Raw genomic sequence first — 21936 nt, forward strand, 5'->3', positions numbered from 1 at the left:
CCCCCCATTAACCCTCAGTTTGTTTTGTGAGATTAAGAGTCACTTATGGTTTGTCTCCCTCCCAATCCCATCTTGTTTCATTTACTCTTCTCCTACCCCCTTAACCCCCCATGTTGTATCTCCTCTCCCTCATATCAGGGAGATCATATGATAGTTGTCTTTCTCCGATTGACTTATTTCGCTAAGCATGATACCCTCTAGTTCCATCCATGTCGTCGCAAAAGGCAAGATTTCATTTTGGTTACTGATTTCTAATTCAGTTCTCTGTAGTTAGAGGATATTTCTATTTTACTTTAATCTACTGAAATGTACTAGGACTTGCTCCATGCCCTTGCGTATGCCTGCCATTTTTCTTTTTTAAAAAATGTAATGTTCCTGTTTCAAGAAAACAAAAATGTGTATTCTGCTGTAACTGGCCACATGTTCTATATATGTTAATTCAGTTAACTTTGTTAATTGTGTTGTTCAAATCTGCTATACCCTTAAAACTTTTGTCTGCTTTTTCCATTAGTTATTGAAGAACTTGTACTAAAAATCTCCCACAATAATTAAAGATTTGTGTATTTCCCCATTTAGTTTTGTCAGTTTTTGCTTAATGTATTGTGAGGTTGTTATTAGGTGCACACGAATTTTAGATCGTTTATCTTCCTGTTGAATCAACCCATTTATCTCTATTTATCTCTAATAACAGTATCTCTAGTGATACTCTTTGTGTTTACTTTGTCTCATATTAGTAGTTACACTAGATTCTTTCAGTAGGTGTTCATATGGTAGACCTTTTTCTAGCCTTGTCTACTTTTCTTTATCCTAATATTTAAATATATCTCTTGTAAGGTACTTATACTTGGGCTTTTCTTTCCTTCTTTTTTTTTTTTTTTTTTAATAAACTTGACAATCTTTGGAGTACTTCATTTAAGTACTAGTTCATTTAACTTAATACAGCTACTGATATATTTGGCTTAAATTTATCATTTAAATCTCATTTTCTTCTTTTCTATCATCTTTTGACTTCTTTAAGTTCTCTATTTTTTATTTCTGACTTTTGTCTTTATCAACTACATTTTAATGATTCCATCTATTTATAAACTTGATAGCAATACATCTTTAAACTATTCTTATGGTGGTTATCATAAGGTTTCAGCATTACCTTGATTTACTTTAAATTTGTACACTTACCTAAAAATTTCAGATTTTTTCCTAGGATAGATTCCTGGAAGTGGGACACTTGACACATGGCATGAGTATTTTAAGGTCTTTGGGATATAAGCTCAATCTTCTTCCAGAAGGGTTATGTAAATTAATATTTCCATCTAAGAGAGTTTTTGTTTTACTGAGCCATCGTTAGATAATTAGACAGCTGTGCCATCATTAGATAATCATTGCTTTAAAAATCTGTTTATTAGGTAAATGAGGAAAGAAAGTAATTTACAACTCTGACTACTTCTGAGGTTGACTTTTTATTGTAATATTTATTAATCAAATAAACTTTTGCTTATATGAATAGCTTATTTATATCCTTGGACATTTTTCAATTGGAATTATTAGTGTTTTTTTAATCAGCTTATAAGAACTCATTTGAACTACGAATAATTCTTTGTCAATTGTTGAAAACAGTTGTTCCTTGTTTAACGCTTACTGTTTAAGAATCGTCCTCACTAGCCGTTAGACATGGGACGAAAAGAAAAGTTTATTCTGGCTGGAGCTCAAGACACAAGAACAGGCAGTGAGTCAAGGATTTTGCTTCTTTTAAAACTATCAAGTGTCTGTAAGAACTGATTACACAACATTTTTCCTTAAAGGTCGTCGAAGTTAAAAATAACGTAGTTTATGGCTTTTTAAGAGAAATGTTTCTGTTGCCAGTTTGCATAAGCACTCAGTGATCATCTTGTCCATCATAAAACTTGGTAAGACCGTTAAATGTAGTTTATTAGCATGATATTCTCTGTAGCAAAATAAGTATCTTCTCATGGACCTTATACTCTTCTGGCTTCAGTGTTAGATTGGGCAAGGGAGAGAGGTGAATCCATCTCAAAAACATCCACTAACCTTTATGAGCAGCGGAAAGAAGAAACCAGCTGTCCAGTGCCCCTGGGTCACTGGGAAGGGAAGCCCAGAGGAGGAGCTTAGAGTTTGCTTCAGGGGAGATTACAGGGACGGGGTGAGGGAAGTATCCTTAGTTATGTGTGCCCCAGGCAGGGATGAGTGGAGTACCAGCAAACTTACCTTGCTCTAGCTTTAGAAGAAAAATCTATTGTTTCAATGTTTTCAGTCTTACACATAAAACTGGGGAAAAGGTTTCATCTATTTAAATAGCTGGATATAAATCAGAGAACTTTACAAAGGTATGTGTAAAGTACAGCAATATATTTAAGCACATTTTTGAGACTGTCTTCATAGACAGAAAAGGTATTCAGGTTTGGAAAAGAAAATGAACATTGGCGAATGGGTCACAAACTCATCTACTTACCGTCATACTGCAGAAATCCGTTTGTATCTGTCTCTATCTCTGACTGTGGCTGGAAAAAAGAACAAAGCACCCATCAAAACTGTGCACTGCAGAAATAACACAATTACAGAATGAAGAGGGCAAGAAACTTTTATTAAATGCTCTGCAGGAGGAGGAGACAAAATCAGAGCCGCACCAATAAGTAATGCCATCTAGTGGATAAGGGACGTTACTGCATGGAACCTATCTTCACTACAAAAACTATTACTCAGCAAAGGCTTTTTGGATGTAATTTCTTTTTTCTTTTTTAAAAAATGTAATTTCATTAACTTTGCTACTAGGACTTTGTTGTATTAAGTGAATTATCGAAGAAGTTTTTATAGATACCTTAAAGAAATCATCCTGAGATATAACACTGCAGTTTGGGAGGTGTTTCTGCAACTTCTTAGCCAGTGTTGTCTTCCCGCCATTTGTCACCCTGAACAGAAAAAGGAAAAGAAAAAAAAATTGAATATACCAGGAAGGAAGATGCATTTAATATAAAACGTGTATTTTATTTTTTATTTTTTTAAAAGATTTTTATTTGACAGAGAGAGAGAGAGAGTGAGAGAGAGAGCACACGCACATACACGCACATGCACGCACAAGCAGGGGGAGCCCGAGGCCAGAGGGAGAAGCAGGCTCCCCGTGGAGCAAGGAGCCTAATGTGGGGCTCAATCCCAGGACCCGGGGATCATGACCAGAGCTGAAGGCAGACCCTTAACCGACTGATCCACCCAGGCGTCCCTAAAACATTTTAAAGTGATCCACAAAAAGGGTATTTAAAACAATATGTAATACCTAAGAAGAAATTATTTCTTTCATAGATGTGTTGGTAACAGCATAAGCCTGAGTAGATCTACTGTGGTAAATGAGGACAAATAAACTGGAAAGGATGGAGGAGAAAGGTCACTAAGTACCGGGCAAGTAGACTGGGTGATACTAAGACTTAAAATTACAGCTACCGGGTGGGAAGCAAAAGAATGTTCCGCCTATACTGAGCGATTCCCAGGGCTCATGAGCAACACTGAGAATACGAGTAGCATGTTTTAGTGCAAGTCTGTCCACCCGCTCGTGGTCACTGTGATTTTGTTTCAGTGTGCCATGGAGCAAAAGGGAGGACGGGCTTATGACAAGCCAGACAGCATGTATTCCCATCTCCACTGTGGGGCTCCCTTCCTCCTTATGGAGTCAGTTACTTATCCCTCCTGGCTGGACTGTGACAGTGGGGAGAAGGGGGATCTTGGCTAACTCCCCTGTGTATCTAGTTTTCCAGAACCACACATGGCACCCGAGAGGGGGTTCTGCAGTCAGTGGCTCAGTCAGAGGTTTTTTTTTTTAACCCGAGGCTGCTGCCTCAAAGGGTCTGTGGACCCACCTGTGGACTTTGTGAACTTGAATGGGAAAGAAATTACATCTTTATGTATATTACATTCTAACAGAATTTTAGCTTTCCCTTTAATTATAAGTAAAAAACAGTAGTAGTAACAGTACCTGTGGCTCTATCACCACTAGAAATCATAGGTATTTTCATATCCTGGTGCAGAGGGTGCAGAGATCTTGAAGTATGATTGATATTCACTATTATTTCAAATTGATGGCGGTTTTTAGACCCACCCCTGGACACTGTTATTTCATAAGCTAACCCTGTACATATCACAAAGCAACAATTCGTTTTTTTAAAATATTTTTATAACTGTATTTCAACACAACTGGTTTCTTTTGTATTTCTGTATTTTATTTTGTGCATTTAAAACCATTACTCTAAATCAAGATTTCATCTTGAATCTTAAATCAAGATATCATCAAGATTCATCACTGAATGTTGGCGGCACAAAAAAAACCTCTTAACTGCTCATTTATATGTAGGAACCTGTGCTTAATCCCAGATGACAGATTGCAATGTATTCATAATCCAGAAAAGAAACAAATATTCATTCATCAAAACTGTTTACTGGCTGTAATTCAATTATTACCTAAATACCTCATACGTACAAGGAACTTGATTCAAAGCTTTTTTTCATTAATTTTTAAAAAAGATTTACTTATTTATTTGAGAGAGAGAGAGAAAGTGAGCCCAAGGTGGGGGAGAAGAGGAAGGGGCAGAAGGGCAGAGGGAGAGGGCAGAGCCTTCAATCCCAGGACCCTGAGATCATGACCCGAGCTGAAGGTAGCCACTTAACTGACTGAGCCACCCAGGCGCCTCGTAAAGTTATTTCACTTAAACTAAGAACACACAATTGGATAGGATACGGGCCATCTCCTTGAAAAGACAGAAGTGCCTGGGTGACTCAGTCAGTTTAGCGTCTGACTCTTGATTTTGGCTCAAGTCCTGATCTCAGGGTCCTGGGATCCAGCAGGCTTGTCAGCTCAGTGGGGAGTCGGCTTCCTCCTTCTCCCTCTCCTTTTGCCCCTCCCCCTGCTCAAGCTCTCTCTCTTCCCCTGCCCCCTCAAACAAATAAATCAATTTTTTTTTTTTTAAAGAAAAGACAGGGAAGTGGTGGGTATTACCCTTTGCCTTGAGAAAATATTGGTACAAAATTTCTCCCTTTTAACAAAAATGTCTGTAATTCATACTACGTTTCCATAGTTCAGATATTGAACGTTGGTTTAAAAGGGAGAGTATGGGGTGCCTGGGTGGCTCAGTGGGTTAAGCCTCTGTCTTCGGCTAGGGTCATGATCTCGGGGTCCTGGGATTGAGCCCCGCATCGGGCCCTCTGTTAGCAGGGAGCCTACTTTCCCTTCTCTTTCTGCCTGCCTCTCTGCCTACTTGTGATCTCTGTCTGTCAAATAAATAAATAATTTTTAAAAATCTTAAAAAAAAATGAAAGAGAGTAAACAGGGCTAACTTTTTTGAACAACCTGGCCAGAAAATGTGTCATTTTCTAGACTTATCTCTTTCAGATGATATAGTCAAACCAACCGTACTTAGATCCCTTCTCACTGACTTAGCTCGAGACAATGAGAAGCAAGCACTCCAGTGTCACAGACTTGGAGGAGATAGACAAGACAGAAGGTAGTACAGGTCAGGGAGAAGAGAGGGGTTTAATGAGAATTTAACAAGTCAGAATGGCGCAAGTTCAAGCCTATGATCTATACTTGGAATTCTGGTCAGGTGACACCTTAAAACTAACTCTTCCCTTACAGCATGAATGCACAAGTCCTGTCCATTTGTTTTTTTATGTGCCAAGAGACAGGAAGGGTGAATGTTTTTGGAACATGACAGGGGAAGTTAAAAAGCCTGTCTGCAGGTACTTTAGAGGCAAATCCATTCTGTAGCAGGCAGGTATTAATATTACCATTTTACAGTTGAGGAAACTAAGGACTGAAAGACTATATACTCATAAAACTTGCCAAAGGTAACAGCTAGCAAGTAATGAGGATGGGATATAAAGTCTAACTCCAAAGCCCATGGATCTTTTTTTTTCCCCCAAAGCCCATGAAAGTTATATATTCTAACATCACAGAATTCTGTGAGCCTCTGATGAAGATTATATGCCCCTCCCCAGAAAAATGAACATCTTCACACATGCATTCCATTTTCGGGAGGATCTTGAATGATCTTGGAATCCTTTGGAATCCCTGTTGTTCCCTGATGTCTTAACTGAATGACCCCTCCGCAGCATAGCAAGTGGTAAGTATACAAGGAGTCTGGACTCCACAGAGTCTGGATGAAGGAATAATGGCAGGAGCAGAGGTCACTGCGGCTGAGTGTGGTAGGTGCTTCTATGAAGCCCTGAAAGGAAATCCTGGCCCTTGCTGAGGAAAAGATAGTGAAGGGGAGGCTTTCTTAGGGAAGTGTGGTTAGCACCTAATGCATGGGGCAAAAAAAGCACGAGGCAGGTTTCTACACCTGGAACACGGAGGAGAAGGGAATGTTCCTCCTACACATGCAGAATGAAAGTTGGTTTGGATGCCAGAGTTGACCTGGTAGCTGTCTCCCCAGATTCTACCCTGGTTTCTGAGGTCTTGTTTTGGGCTCCAGAGCAGGGCCAAGAACCTCTACTAACCCCTTGTGCCCCAAAAGTGCAGCCAACTCTAGGAAGACACAAAGAAGAGACGAAAAGTCATGGAGTCTTTGGTGATACCACTGAGCTCCTGGATCAAACCTTCCCTACAGCCTCCATGCCACCGAAGCTAATACATTTCTTTTACTATGTACGATGGTCTTCACACACCCAGATATTCAGATTTTGTTCTAGATAACTGATCACCACTGTATATTGTTCACTAGGTGAGAGAATACTTAAACATTTCTGCAAGAAGATTCAACTGGTGGAGAGGTACCTAGGAAAGGCTAAGAGGGGGAGGCTGGAATTAGGGAACGAGCAGAAGGGAAAGCCCGTCCAAGAAAAGCAAGGCAGAGAAAAACAGAACTCTGGTTCTGGTTAGGTGGGAGAAAACGAGGCAGAGTTCTGACACTGGATTCATTCCCTTTTACCTCTGATTACTTGCTATAGTAACATAATACAACAATACAGTGATCGCCCCCAAATCACAAACGTTTAATTTTAGTAGTCTCAAGTATTTCATTCATTGGACCATACCTAGTAGGAAGGTACTCAGAAGAAAGATGTACACAAAAATGCAGCCAAACAAGCAAAGTCCTTTGGAGCTGTTGTTGGTGTCTTATTTGCATGTATACCTCTGGTACCACGGGGAGGGTGACTCTCTAATTTAGGACACTTTTGAGAGGGAGGGGCACACAACTAATAATTATGCCAGGGCAATCAGGACATCAGGATAATAAGGATAAAACAAGGTGTCAACCCCAGAAAAGAAATGGTAAGGCAGGCAGATTTTGCTTACTGACGGCCCTGTGTCTCTGTTTAGGGGAGACTCTCTCATCTCCTGTTGCCATTTCTGTAGCCAGCGGCCCCCTGTTTGATATCCAGTGGCCTGCTCTCTTCCTGAGGACTCAGAAATCCTGACCCTCCATCCCCTACAACACCCCTGGGACATCCGCAGTATCTCTACCAGCTGTTTGTGGCAAAATTACTCACCCACTGATTCCAATGACAAATGTTTTCATAATTAGCTTTGAAAATCACGTCTTCCTAAAATTAAAGACAAAACAAAAGAAAACAAATCGAATGCTTATCAGTGAGATGTCGAAAGAAAGAAAGAAAGAGTCCTACGTTACGAGAGCCAGCTGAGGGGGAAAGTTGACCATGATCTCTGGGGAACCCCTGCTCCTGGATTAGCCACAGTCCGTAGAAGAGCTTTACAAAGTACCAGCTTCCCTCTGCGAGACGTTCTCCCTGCTAGACGCCATAGCTAAATCCAACAGAGGGTCTGTGCTCAGTAGGCCACACCACAGTGTCTCAGAACTCTGAAACTCAAGAGTTTCAAGATTCAATCACCTGGGGACGACCCATTTATTTCCCCAATGCCAGGGAACACCACAGAGCTTGCCTCTCTCCTCTTCTGAAATGGGGAAAACATCACTGCTGGCTGGAGCCAAAAGGCAGTTAATTCTCTTTAAGGGCGCAATTTCCTCATTCAGAAACCTAAGTCCAGGGCCAGGGCAGGCAAACTCTTTCCAAAAAGGGCCAGGTAGTAAAATATTTGAGGTTTTGTGGGCCCAGAGGCAAACTGAAAGTTACTATGGAGGTACTTATGTAACGAGAGAGAAAACAAATTTCCACAATGTTTTTGACGAAAGTCAAAATGTAACCATTGAGTACAATTTTGTTGGTGGTTGTTGTAATACACATCTATGTATTATGAGAAGGATGGAATTCCTTTCTTATTGGGATAGTATTTCTCTTACTGGATTTCAGAGTTAGTGTTCTCAAATCAGACACGTGACTGCAAATGTTCAGGCTGAGGGCCAGATTTTAGGCACAGGCCATTGTTTGTTGACCCCTGGCTCTGGGGAGGTGGGAGGTTGAGGGCAGTTTCACACAGGGCCCCCTGAGGTCCAGTCAAGCAGTCCTAGGGATATTCTAATGAACCATTTTCACCTCTTTCTGCGAAGAAAAGGTGGGGCTCAGCTGGAGGGAACCTCAGATCAGAGGTTCCTGAGGGTTGCCTGACTGAAGGCTGCTCTTTATTCCAGACTGCTCCAGTTGAGTGATCAGGGACCTAAGCTGGGCCTCCAGGATGAGTGGCTCCTGGGCTGGAGACCCCCAGCGGCCCTCCCAGTTCCTATCCCTGACCTGAGTCCTAGTGAGTTAATTTCTTTCTTCTTTCCAGCCTGTTAAAAAGCACTTTATTGCCAAGAGCAAAGAAAGAGTGCTGCACTTGGGCTGGCTTAATTGTGAGGCTCTCATGTATAATGGACGCCACTTTAATTGATGTATTATTAATGGTTGAGCACACTGAATGGCAAGGACTAAGGGTCCCCCTGCTTCGTGCCACATCTGTGCACACATGGGAGGATACCGAATCAGTTACATAGCATGCAAATAACGAATGTGGCTGTGGCACTGGAAAGATCCTTGAGGGGGGGTTATTTGGGTGGAAGCTAGCAATTCTGAAATGAAGACTGAAGGAGAGTCAAGAACCTACTTATAAAATTGTTTGGGTTCAGGAGGGAATTCCTACCATCAAAGGCAAGTTTTTAACCAAAACAGGAACCCTCGGTCCTCTATCAGTTAGCTAACAGAGCTATTGCCCAAGACAGGGTTTGGGTAAACGCTGGGCTCAGTCTATTAGCCCTAAAGGGGTGACAATTGTGGGGGAAGGGGTGGGGAACTGGGAGAAGCCGAAGCAGGGCAGGTGCTGGGGTGAGGGCAGGCCTAGCAATCCCAGAAGTCATTCATTTCAAAAACCTTGCCGGATGTACAGGGCAGTACCAGGCGAACTCCAAATTCGGGACTGGAATCCTCTACCTCCATACTACTTGGTGCTATGACACCCCCTGTTGCCCTCTTCGGGGACTATTTCAAAATCACACTTACTGAAAAACTTACAACCAGGAGCTGTCAGATTCCAAATACATGCAACAGACTCCATGAGGCAAAGACAAGCCTCATCAACTACACTCAATCACTGGGCGTCTCCAGAGACAACCATCTGAACTTTGCAGTCTCATCAACCTGGGGCATCTGATTACTTGGAATATAGACTCCCCCCACAATCTCGTGTGGGGGGGGGTTATGTACCTTATACGTTATGTACCTTATCCTCCCCATAAGTGCCAAGTTTTCCTCCACAGCAGAGTTATTTGCATAGAGGCAGGAGAACAAGTGAAGATCGCCGGGGGGGGGGGGGGGGGGGGGCAAACCCCAAAAGGAATATTTTAATTTTTTTTTAACCCTAAGTAAGAGAGGTTGTCGAGTCCTTTGTTTCGTTACCAGTATGTGCTTATTATGCGGATTCCTCTAATAAACAAGGTACGTTTTGGACTTTAAAACGGTCAGGGGTGGTGTGTGCGAAGTCAGCAGATGATAAGGAAGCCAGCAGCCCTCTAACACAAATGGAATGACAACATGCTAACGGATTGTTGTGCTTGTCCCTGACTCTCCAGAGCAGCCTGGTATTTTTAAACCAGTGAAGTGTTTCGGGACTTCTCACTCACTTGCCTTATTCAACAGGTATTTTGATTATCTTCTTCCACCCACCAGGCAAGTCTTTTCCTACTATTGTTTCAACTTTGCTCCCTTTCAGTAAACAGAAATCTCCCACGGTTAGAATTTCTGAATCCCTCAACCCATGCCTCTTCCCCGTGGAATCACTTTTATCTCTCACTGACCCCTAACAAAAACTTGCAGGCTTCATTTTAGGTAGACTCTCACGCCAAGGTTTTTCCATTTGTCTTCCCTCAAACATGCAATGGGTCCGGAACACCGAGCTATCTCGAACTGAAGGCGCGCCTGCGTTTCTGGCTCGCTCCCTCGCCTCCCCTTGGGGGACCAATCTGCTGGGTCAGGGGTCCGCAGACCTCGTTTGAGTCAATGTTTTAGGCTTCGAGGACAGCGTGTTGGGAAGAGGAAAGCGGCCATTAGCAAATAAGCGTGGCCGTGCTCTCGCAAAACTTCATGGACACCGAAATTTGAATTTCTTATCACTCCCACGTGCCACAAAAATCTTCTGATAGCTCTGCAACCCTCTGAAATGGTAAAGCCATCCTCCGCTGGCAGGCCGTTCGGTTAACAGGTGGCAGGCGGGTCGTACTCGGTGCACCCTCATACTGGTGGAATAAAAGCCTGCCTCATCCCGTAGGGATCAAGACCTGACCCCGAGCCCTGGCGACTTCTCTCTACAACCCGTACCGTCTCTTGGAGGTAGCCTCCCATTTTCAGGATCGGTACGGGACGTTAAAAGCACACACACTCCTGGCAGGCCATCCATCAGCCCGCTCAGAGCAGTGAGAGTCCCCCCAAGGCTTGCAAGACGCAACCCGGTTCAGGCTCCAGCGCAGCCGCACGTCGCGAGCACCTCCAGGCCTCGGCGAGGCGGTGCCGAGCGGCCGGGTCGCGCAGGTACTCACCGGGCGCCAGTTCGACCCCTCCCCAGCAAAGCGGCAGAAGCGCGGGCCGAACCTGCGCCTCTCAACGACCCGCCGCGACCCCCGAAGCTCTCTAGCCTAGAGGCCCATAGCCCCCCACTCCGCGCCCCTACAGGGTCAGAGGCGGCCTTGGTAGAAGACGCCAAGCTAGGGATCCGTCCGACCCCGGCCGGACGCGGTGCGAGATCCAGCGCCCGGGGCGGGGCGGGGCGGGGCGAGGCGAGGCGAGGCGAGGCGGGGCGCGACTCTGGCGACCGTGGCCCCACGGGCGCGCCCCCGCAGAGTCCGGCCCTTTCTCGTCGGGGGCGCGCGCGCCCGGGCCTGCCCCGGCATGAGCTTGGGGCGCCCTCTCTCGGCTCCGGCAGGTTCCGCCGGCGCCATAGCCGCCAACCGCGCTCCCGCCGCGCCGAAGCTGCCGGCCCGAGAGCCAATTAGCGCTCGGCGAGACGGCGGCCACTTCCTTGTCGCGGGGGCGCGCGCTCGGGAGGCTCGGGCGGCGGCGCGGCGGGGCGGGGCATCGCGCGGAGCGGCTCTCCCTGCGTCCGCTCGTCCGACGGCCAAGGGTGGGCGCAGATCCTTGAAGGCGCTCCGCTGCGAATCCGACAAAAAGAAACTTTGGGGTCCCCGGAGTGCCGGCTGGCGGGGCGTTCGGCCGGCTTTTCGTGCTTGGTCTTGAGGCTCAGCCGCTCCAGGAAGCGCGATGTCGAAGCCGCCACCCAAACCGGTCAAACCAGGTAAGGGAGGCGCTCGCCGGGTCCCCTGGCAGCCGTGGTGCCCTGCGCTTCCTCTGCCACTTGGCAGGGCAGACCGCGCACGTACCCGGCCTGCAGCCTCGCTCTCGGGAACCGACCCGCCAGGATGGGTCGCTTTGTTGCGTTCGCTGCAAGAGGATAGCAAGAGGATTTCGAGGATTTTTTTTTTTTTTTATGTTTAAAGGGGAGTCGCCCTCGATATTGCAATATTGTCATTCGCTGCAACTTTCTAGTGGGTGGGATGGTTATGTCCCGTTGTAGCTTGACTGGGAGACGGGTATATTGATTCCCTTAAGGGGGAAAATTATATATATGCCTTGAAATGGTCTTTTGGCCACTTCCTCTTTTTTTTTTTTTTTTTCGTGTGTGTGCAGTGTCAAGTTAGAGTTCTTGACCGGCCGGAGCGAACGGGAAGTGCGCTATTTGCAGGGTGGGGTGGGGGAGCGAGTCTCCTTTGGGACTTTCGAGAGGAGCCGCGGATGAAATTGCCCTCGGGATCTTGGGAAAAGCATTTGGAAAACTCTGTGCGCGAGCTCTCGCGGCGAGAAGAATGTAGGCTGCGGCAGAATAATCTCGGCTGTTGCGCTGTTGCTCTTCGGGAGTGTCCCTTTATCGTGCAGTCCAAGTCCTTTGCCTCCGCTTCCCCCAGTGAGTTTGCCCTGCGAAACTGGAGAGGGTGAGGTGACCAGTTCCCTCAAAGCGCTGGTCGTGGCCGATAGTCTGTGCATTTTTTATTCTATTCTTAGCATGTTTTCTGTGATAGGGAGACTCGAGAGTGACGTATTTCAATTCAATACTGTAACAAACTCGTGCATTCATTTGGTGAGTAATTACGGGAAACGTAGGATGTGGAAGATAAATGGCTTTGATGCACTTTGGGGCGTTTCCTTAGAATCTCCCCTAATTTAAGTATAGCACGAGCTGAAATGTATCCACTTAACATCAAACTTCGAAGTAACCTTGGTTGCAGGCACTACACCTTTCATGATTTTCTAGTTTTCTTTCTTTATCATCACACAGTGGCGGTTTCAAGTCATTTTATATGAAAATTAAGTACATACTCCTATACTTGACAGTCATTCACTGGGGACTGAAATTTTTTTGTTGGGCTGGGTGTGAAGGAAGTTGCCGGGACTTTAGCTTTGCGGTGAGCAGAGATGGGGTGTGGCTAGTATTGGGTTCCCTGCTTTTTTATAAGTGGAATCTGATGAGGGGTTTGCTTTTTAAGTGCATGTGTAGGAGGTGGCAGCTTTCTCAATTTGGATGTAAATCAGGACCTCAAGCACCCAACAAAGCAGAGTTGTTCTTTGCTGGCTAAACAAAGTACTTTATTTTAAAGAATGTCCCGAGAAGTTAGCTGTTCAAGAGGTTTTTCATCTCCAGACTTTAAGTGATGTCAGTGCTGCGGCTGGAGGGGCACTGACTGTAGTGTGCAAGCGTGTCCATGACTTGTGCGTACACTGGTTTGGTTGAAGGATCGTACTGTTACCAGTTAGGGATACACACCCAGGAAACCATTTTCGCGGTTGGACCCCGCTGCTTTCTCCTTCTCTTCAGCAAATCAGAAAGCAAAGGGTCGAAAAGGTCTCCTGTTTTAGAGATGGCTTTGACCCCATACTGATTTATAAATGAGATCCAAACTCAAGGTCACCATAGAAATCGGTTTGTTAGTTTACGAATTTACAATGAGAAATATTACTTTCGGTCCGACTCGAAACACTGGGTGGCCTGGCTTAATTGAAAACAAAACTGTCCTATTATAGTACTGGTCTACATTTACTGTGTGCCCGGCACTGATGTAATCACTTTACATGTATTAACTCATTTGCTCCTCACCACAACCCTGTGAGGTCAGGACCATTATTGTTTCCATTGCACAGGTTGGGAAATTAAGGCACGGCACAGAAAGGTTAAGTCACTTGCCCAGAGTCAGCGGCCCAGTGGGGAGGAACAGGCAGGATTAGTAAGCACTCAAGTAGTCTGATTTAAGAATCTGCATTCCTGGGGCTCCACGGTGGCTCCATCGATAAGCATCTGCCTTTGGTTCAAATGATAATCCCAGCATCCTAAGATCTAGCCCCACACAGGCACCCGGTTCTGCCAGAAGCCTGCTTCTCCCTCTCCCACTCCCCACGCTTGTGTTCTCTCTCTCTCACTGTCTTCTCTGTTAAATAAATAAACAAAATCTTTAAAAAAAAAAAAAATCTGCCTTCCTAGTCATAATGCTCTTCTGCCTTATATCACCATTCCTGCGTGAGGTCTTATGTAGTTTAGAACTAGTGAGTGGAAGTGGAAAGGAAAATGCCTCTTATCCTCAGTCAGATCTTGTGGTCACAGATGCACAGAAAGGGTTGGTAGCCGTGAGGAGAGTGAGCTTTACTTTCTTGTCCTGCAGGCAAGATGCATGGGTGAAAAGTGTCTGAAGCTGCTTGGAATTGGGAGTAGAGGGTTGTATTAAATTTTTGATTTCCTGGTTTGTTTATACTGAGCCTCATCCCAGATGAGAGTTAAGAAAGAAGGAAAGAAAAAAAAAAAAAAAAGGGCCATATAGAGGGAAGAATAAAAGGGAACCAGAGAAAAGGTTAACTTACAGACGTGTGTCCTAAGGTCCACCAAGGTTTCTGAAGAGTGGCTATAGATTTGGCTCTTGGCTTCCTGCATAAAGGTAAAAAAATCAATAAGATTCCTACTCTTTGTAACGATAAAATGTGTTACTGTCTCAGAGAAGAGATATGTTGATGGTACTGAGATCCAAAAGACTTCCCGTGGGGCCTCTCAAAGTGTTGGAGCCACTGCACATCTCTGTAAGAAACACAAGTGCGACGTCCTGGTGGTGGTCCCTTTAGCTTCCTGCAGGGCAAGACGTGGGCAAAACAGCATGGTTCAATTCCATAGGCTGTGCCAAAGGGAGGGGAGCTGAGGGAGGGAGGACAAAGGACTTAATGGAAGATTTCAGTAGCAAGGGACATTAAACTGTGATGAAGAGTAGTATATCTATTGGGATGATTGGCATATATCCCATAAAGAGACTGTTTTCTTTTGTACCTTCCTAAGGTTATACCAGACTTTGGGTTTGTAGCCACATCCAAAATTCATTTGCTAAACATTTCTTGATATATGCAGCTAATGTTTTGGGCCTTGTGCTAGACATTGGGGTTCCTGGGAACAATAAAATAAGGTCTCGTCCATGAAAATATCGAGTCTGATGGGGGAGATTTAGGTATCTATAGATAATAACTTAAGTTGACCCCTATCTGTAATTGGATGGCTGATCTTTTACCTGTTTTGTTAGGAAAAAAAATCTCGTCATTAAAAATAAAAGTAATATTTTTTTCTTCTTTCTTTTTTTCTTCAAACCTTGTAATATATTTTTTATGGGAAAGTTAGAAAATACATATAGAAAAATGTATGAAAATATAAATATTATCCCTACCTATCTAGTGATAATCACTGCTTTCTCTCAGGTGTTATTTTTCTTCATCAAATTTTCATTAAAAAAAGAAAATACAATTATTTTCAGAATGGAGTCTCAGTTTCAATTTTCAAGTGTTTTACTGTTGATTGGCTTGTTTCCTGTAGTGGGTATACTGTTGCTGAAGCTCTGCTTGAAAAATCAGTTTTCATGTTTTTGACCTTTACTTGCCTACTGATGTCTTTTTTTTTTTTTTAAGATTTTATTCATTTATTTGAGAGAGAGAGAGAGAGTGCAAGAGAGCGAGAAAGTGAGAGAGCATGAGCAGGGAAGAGGGAGAAGTAACCGCCCCATCGAGCAGGGAGCCCGATGTGGGGCTCCATCCCAGGACCCTGGACCATGACCCAAGCCTAAGTAACCCACTGAGTCACCCAGGCGCCCCTCCTACGGAGGTCTTTCTGTAGGGTCACTTTTGGCCACTCAAGATCTGTCATTGAAACTCTCCCCTCTCATTGTTAGATGTGCCACCAAGGTGCTCAGCCTGCTAAAAAGTGTCATGTTTCATGGTCTTCAGCTCATTCTTCATGGGACCCTCCTCCTTCTTCGGGACCAATGTGGCCTCTCAGGATTATACATCAAGCACTTTGGTTCTTGTCGGCCACCCTCCCAGGCCTTGCATTTCAATTAGGGTGAACCCGCAGGGCATGGTAGAGTGTAGATGGCACCTTGTGTTCTCACAAAAACTCTTCTTTTTAAAAGAGACTTTATTCTGAGACTGTATCCTATAAAAATGGCCAAAGGATATTGAGTGAGATTTGGACTAGAATCATCTCGTTCTAAGTCAGTTTGATAACCCTCCACTGTAGTTGGAAGCCAGAGGGCTGACCTTGACCAGTTCTTTCAAATGGCTTATTGATTTTGGTGGTGGAAATAAAGCATCATAAATATTTTATGTGTCTTAGGAAAATAAATTCATGGGACTTTGAAGAAGCAAATGCCAGTATTTTGGTTTCTTTTGTATTTACAGTAAAAACATCGTAAACTTCAAAGATGTCACCCGTATGCTGCTTATATAACATTTTTGAGAGGAAAAAAAGGCTTCCTCTAAAATGATCTGAGCTTTTGTGTATTTTTTTCCGCTCTGAATAAATGAATTAGTCAAAGACGAGAGTATGGGATTGGCTGGAAATATACATATGGGTAGTGTCCTTCTTAAACTTCATGCTCCACAGATGCCTGGTGGCATCAAAGTTCAGGAAGCATTTTGGAAATTCCAGAATGATCGTGATGATTATAATGGTAATACTTAACATTTATTTGGCCCTGAGTGTCAGGTACTGTGCAAAGTGCTTGATATGCTCCATCTCATTTAATTATTCTAACTTCCCTATGAGGTGGGTCCTAATACCCCCATTTTTATGGGTGAAGTAGGACTTAGTGAGGTTAAGTAAACCACTTAAGGTCTCAGAGCTAGGAAGTGGTTGGTTTGACCTGGGAATGGAACACAAACTTTAAGTGGAAGCTGTGCTTTTTGGGCAGAGAGGTCTATGAAGACTCCCGTTAGATTGGACCACCTTTCGTTGGGGGCAGTCACCTACATTAACTTATGTGATTATATTATTTGCAATTTTGTTGTTTAACTCCCCTCTTTCAGTGCATCTGTATTAGGCTATTAGACACTTTTTGAGAGTAGAATAACCTTTTGTTTTCTTGTAACTTTGCAGCAACTAAACTTTTTTGTTCATGGCAAATAAATCCAAAGTTTTGATACATAACAAAGTTTTTGTCTGGAAGAAGGTGGGGTAGGCCATGGTTGGGTACCTCTTAAAGCTTCACTATAAAGCAGCAAAGGCTGCAGGCAGTATCCATCAGCACTAGTTCTGGAAATAGTGGGGTCCCCTCCCTCTTATGTTTCAACATTTGCATAGCTTGACTCCAGTGTGACTAGTGCCATGAGCTTTTCTGACATATTTGTGTAAGGGAGGGGAAAAAAACCTTTCCTCTCTACCATCTTATGTTCTGTTTCTGGGTCCTGCAAATTAAGCTGACACAAAAATCAGATTAACAGGAAGAAAAGGTATACAAGTTTAGTTGATGTTTTCAGGTTTACCTGCACAGGGGCTGTGCAGAAAAGAGGTGAAAATCCAAAGAAGGGGTAGATTTGGAAGCTTATTGGCCATTTTAACAAAGGGTGATACATTGTGGAGAAGTGACGAAAGGAAAGAGGGGTTTTGTTTTCTAGAGGCAGTAAATTGTGGGAAGGTAAATATATGGGGAAACTAGTGGAAGCTAAGGGTTATTTTAGTAAGGTTTCTTTATGCAGCCACATTTAGATGTCATCTCCATCTGATAGTAAGAGTTGTTCTCTTGTATGGAGCAGAACTCCTTCACAAGGGGAATTTATGCCCTGCTTTTAGGCAAGTGAGGGGAAGGTAGAGAGTTCTTCTGGGTCTGCTTTTTCTCAGTAGAGGTCAGTTCGGGTCAGAATAATTCTTACACCAAGTGGCATACTGACAGTGGCATATTCTGATCCCCATTTACTTCATACCTCATGTCCAGTGAAAACCATTGCCAAAGTAGTACTCATTTGCTTAATGCTCAGGGGAAGACAAAGTACATGAGAGAAAGAGAAAGAGAGAGGCAGAGGGAGAGCAGGAGGGGGATGCAGAAGCAACTTTCAGTGGACTGATGTGAGCTGTCACATCAAGATTTTCTTATCACTTTGGGTTGCCTGGGTGGCTCAGTCGGTTAAGTGTCTGCCTTTGGCTCAGGTTTGGGATGGAGCCCCATATCAGACTCCCTGCTCCTCGGAGAGCCTGTTTCTCCCTCTCCCTCTGGTGCTCCCCCTGCTTGTGTGCTTGTGTGCACTTGCTCTCTCTGACAAATAAATAAATGTTAAAAAAAAAGATTTTCTATCAATTTATCAATACTTCAAAAAAGCTGGGCACGTGGGTGCCTTAGTCGGGTAAAAATCAGCCTTTGGCTCAGGTCATGATCCCAGGGTGCTGGGATCAAGCCCTTTGTCAGGCTCCCAGCTCAGCAGAGAGTCTGCTTCTCCCTCCTCCCCTCTGCCTGCCTTATGCTCTCTCTCTCTCCCTTGCAAAAATAAAGTCTTTAAAAGAAGAAAAAAAAAAAAAAAACTTCAAAAAAAACTTTAAAAAAAAAAAAAACTTAAAAAAAAAAAGCCCCCTCCCCCCGAAAAAGAGATACTCAAGTATATTAAAGGAGTTTGGGGACAACATTGTAGATAACAGCACAGAGAGAGCTCCCCATGTGCTTTTGAACAAGGCTTGACAGTGCATTGCGACTGTTTAATTAGATCCTCATTGATGCACATCTAGATTATTTCCCTGTTTAGTTAGTTACAACAGCCTTGTTCCTTACTAGGGTGGGAGTAAATCCTTGAGGGACGGTCCTGGCAGCGGATTGTTGTACCAGAGTGTATGGGCAATGTTGTTTTCTTTCTTTCTTTCTTTCTCCTTCCTTCCTTCCTTCCTTTCTTTCTTTTTTTTTTTTTAAGATTTTATTTATTTATTTGACAGACAGGGATCACAAGCAGGCAGAGAGGCAGGCAGAGAGAGAGGAGGAAGCAGGCTCCTGGCTGAGCAGAGAGCCCGATGCAGGGTTCGATCCCAGGACCCTGAGATCATGACCTGAGCCGAAGGCAGAGGCTTTAACCCACTGAGCCACTAGGTGCCCCGCAATGTCGTTTTCATAGACATTTCCAAAATGCTCTCCAAAAAGGGTTTTACCACTAGACCTTCCTACCAAAAACGTGTGAGCATGCCTTAAACAGAAACTTCATGAGGCATGGGCTAGGAGATGGGAATCGAGAGGCTGGGCAGGCCAAGGCAGAGAGTTTGAGGAAGCTGGGAGGGTGTCATCTAAGAGGGGAAATTTAAGCAGAATCTGGAATGCTGTGTCGGAGTTTGGTAGGCAGAAGAGGGGAGACCATCATTGAACTCAGGCAAAATGAGATCACTTGGGGCAAAATGATTATCACTCGATGTCCTCTTCTCTTCATTTGCTTGACTGCATAGGGCTTGGCTTCTCTCAGAGAAGCCAGGGAGATAGGGTGGACACACGTGGAAGCTGTGACCTGGAGAAATTTGTTCCGAATTAAAGAGAGAGCCATTTGCCTTGTGCTAACAGTTTGTGGAAAACCGTACTTTCCACGCAGAAAGCGAGACTTGGAGTGCCGGCCCGTGGGTCCTCTGTGTTCGCATGGGCCTATCCGTTTGTCAGGACGTCAACAATAGCTCTGGTGTTTAGGGGGAAGCCATGTGTTAGGGTCACAGCTCAAAGTCACTTCAGTCACTGGTGGGACTGCTGTGGCCACTTCCTCCTAATGGATTCTCCCTTGTTGTTTCCCACTTTATGTTTGGGTGGTTGTCGAGTTTTTAGCGAGTCACAGGGCAAATTCCTCAACTTGCTCTTAGGGTCCGAGTTGGGGGGAGAGTTTTTGTATTTGCATTTTGGTTAGCATGGATTTTTAAACTCATTAGCATCCCTTAGAATTTGATAAACTACTTTGATTTCATATTCTTGGGGCCAAAGAAGGGACCAGGAGTCCTTTCCTAGTCTCTTGCTCCTGATTTCCAGGGAGCCTGAGGTGATCTGAATTTAAATTAAGAAAGGCCTCAGAGACTAGCTAGTTTACTCTCCCGCTGGAGGGTCTGTCTCGGGCCCCTTACGAGGATCTGCAGGCAACCTTGAAGTCTTTCTGGCATCCCTGCACTCCAGGGGTTTTGCTTGGTTCTGGGAACCTTGTAGATTCTATTAAGGGAATCCCTCATCAAGGCGGAGAGACTTAAATCAACTCACTTGCATGAGACAAAGAAATGACTTCCTCCTGGAGAGTATTCTGGGGTAGCTCTGTCTTCTAGAAACCTCTTGACCCAATCCATTAAGTGCAGGGACCTGCCTCCAAGTCCTAGGTCTTCGAGTGTGCTAGGGGCAGCCAGGCTGAGCAAAGTCCCTTTCGCCTTTTGCCACAGTTGGCAGGTATCTCAGACTCCAGATTTGGAAGGTTCCAGAGAGTCTTAGATTTCCTTGCTTGAAAACACCAGAATCTGAAGATGTTCTCTAAAATGTTGCTTACGCAGGTTTACAGGATTCTACGGCTGCATTTGGGCCTCTTGTTTTGATGAGTCAGTGTGAGTTTGTCGATAGTAACCCAGGGAACAGAAGGTATTCTTGCTGGTTTTTTTTTTTTTTTTTTTTTTAGGTAAGGAAGCTGTCTGTGGAGCATTGCAACAGAAACCTGTCCCTCCAGAGTTCATCTCTGAATGGTGTGTCAGCTCGACATTGTTCTCAACCTAATTTTTCTGTTAGGGAATAATAATAATAATAATAGGGAATAATAATAATAATAAGACGACGATGATGATGATGACGTTAGGATTTCTCCGCACTCAGGTTCTTCATTAGAGTCACCCAAGCAGCTGCCCTCTGGGACCTGGGCCTCTGAGAAATGGGAGTCACTGCTTAGGGTGACCGCCTACTTTGTCTTTCAGGGAGCCTGTCCCCTCGACAGGGCTGCCTCTTGTCCTTGCCCAGTGCCTTCCTACTCTCGAGGACCAGTTCTGTACCTAAGTACTAGGGCTCTGAAGGGTGCCCAGCACTTGACCCTGGCTTGGTAGGAGCTCTATTTTCCACAGTGGGCTCCTGCCCATTTTCTGATTTTTGCTCGGTACCAGGTCTCTCCTGTGTCTTGACTTCTGGCCTAGCAGTCTCGGTGTTTAGCAGCACTGGGAAATCTGCTCCTTAGTCTCTCCTGAGTCCTGGTCATTGGCTGCTTTTTCCCTTCTTGGATACGTGCTCCCTGTCACATGGACCTTTGGCTAACACATCTGAGCCTTTCTGATGTACTGTGACCGAAAGACTAGTATGGGTCCGTGTCTACTGTTTTGTTTTGTTTTTTAATTTTATTTATTTGAGAGAGGGAAAGAGAGTGAGAGCATGAGCAGGGGGAGGGGCAGAGGCAGAGGAAGAGAATCTCAAGTAGACTCCGCACTGAATGCTGAGCCTGTTGTGGGGCTCCATCTCCCAACCCTAGGATCGTGATCCAGGCGATCACGACCTGAGCTAAAATCAGGAGTCAGATGGTTAGCTGACTGAGCCACCCAGGTGCCCCACCTGCTCTGATTTCACTTAGACTCTAGCTGCAAAGGGCAGGGGAGTTTGTTTTTGTTTGTTGTTTCTGCTTTTTTCCTCAGTTGCCTGGAGGAAGATTACCTTGGGTGGCCTTGCAGAAGTGTGTCGCTGAGATTCCAGTTGGGACAATTGCAAAAAAAAAAAAAATGTGTGTGTGTGTGTAATTCATGAACGGCTATTGGGACGTTGAGGACTTTTAATGTTTGGAAAACGTGTAAAGTTAACTATAACTCAGTAACATCAAGCCTGTAGATTTGAGCTCTAAGAATATATATATTCTGCTAGTTTTTTGAAATTAAGTCTCTGCAAAATACTGTTTTCCCATCTTTTTCCTGTCCGTTTTGGAGGTGACTGTTTTAAGCCATGGATTCAAGTTCAGAGCTTGCTTGGTAGAAAGTCTCAGGAAGGTTTCAGAGCTTCTCTTAGCCCACCCATCACTTTGTAAGTTATGTAGGGCTCACACAGAAACCAGAAGCCTTTTTAAAAAAAAAAATTGAGAGAGAGAGATTGAGGACGAGTTTACGTGCATGAGTGGGAGGGAGAGAGGGAGAGGGAGAGACAATCCCAGGCAGCCTCCGTGCTCAGCGCGGAGCCCCAAGTGGGGTTTGATCTCACAACCCAGAGCTACAGCCAAGATTTGGATGCTTAACCAACTGTGCCACCCAGGTGCCACTCT

General features: G+C 44.5%; 2 protein-coding genes across 3 annotated transcripts in view; one reads left to right on the top strand and one right to left on the bottom strand.

The window, feature by feature from the left end:
• LOC111153607 (nicotinamide riboside kinase 1) overlaps window positions 1–11075 on the bottom strand; it is a 23962-nt gene extending 12887 nt beyond the window's left edge. The window contains exons 1-4 of one of the 2 annotated variants that reach the window (XM_022512732.1): window positions 10923–11075; window positions 7489–7542; window positions 2834–2924; window positions 2468–2516 (exon numbers count right to left, since the gene is read on the bottom strand). In XM_022512732.1, the coding sequence (XP_022368440.1) occupies window positions 2468–2516; window positions 2834–2924; window positions 7489–7517 (169 nt within the window). In that variant the 5' untranslated portion in view covers window positions 7518–7542; window positions 10923–11075. Of the gene's footprint in view, window positions 1–2467; window positions 2517–2833; window positions 2925–7301; window positions 7448–7488; window positions 7543–10922 lie in introns of those variants that run through there. The other variant, XM_022512731.1, reaches the window with a different exon arrangement.
• Window positions 11076–11443: 368 nt separating this feature from the next.
• LOC111153655 (osteoclast stimulating factor 1) overlaps window positions 11444–21936 on the top strand; it is a 53490-nt gene continuing 42997 nt past the window's right edge. The window contains exon 1 of the mRNA XM_022512805.1: window positions 11444–11674. Within this exon, the coding sequence (XP_022368513.1) occupies window positions 11641–11674 (34 nt within the window). The 5' untranslated portion in view covers window positions 11444–11640. The remainder of the gene's footprint in view (window positions 11675–21936) is intronic.

The sequence above is a fragment of the Enhydra lutris genome, unplaced genomic scaffold (genome assembly GCF_002288905.1).
Source record: "Enhydra lutris kenyoni isolate GAN:26980312 unplaced genomic scaffold, ASM228890v2 scaffoldscaffold33, whole genome shotgun sequence".
Taxonomy (NCBI): Eukaryota; Metazoa; Chordata; class Mammalia; order Carnivora; family Mustelidae; genus Enhydra; species Enhydra lutris.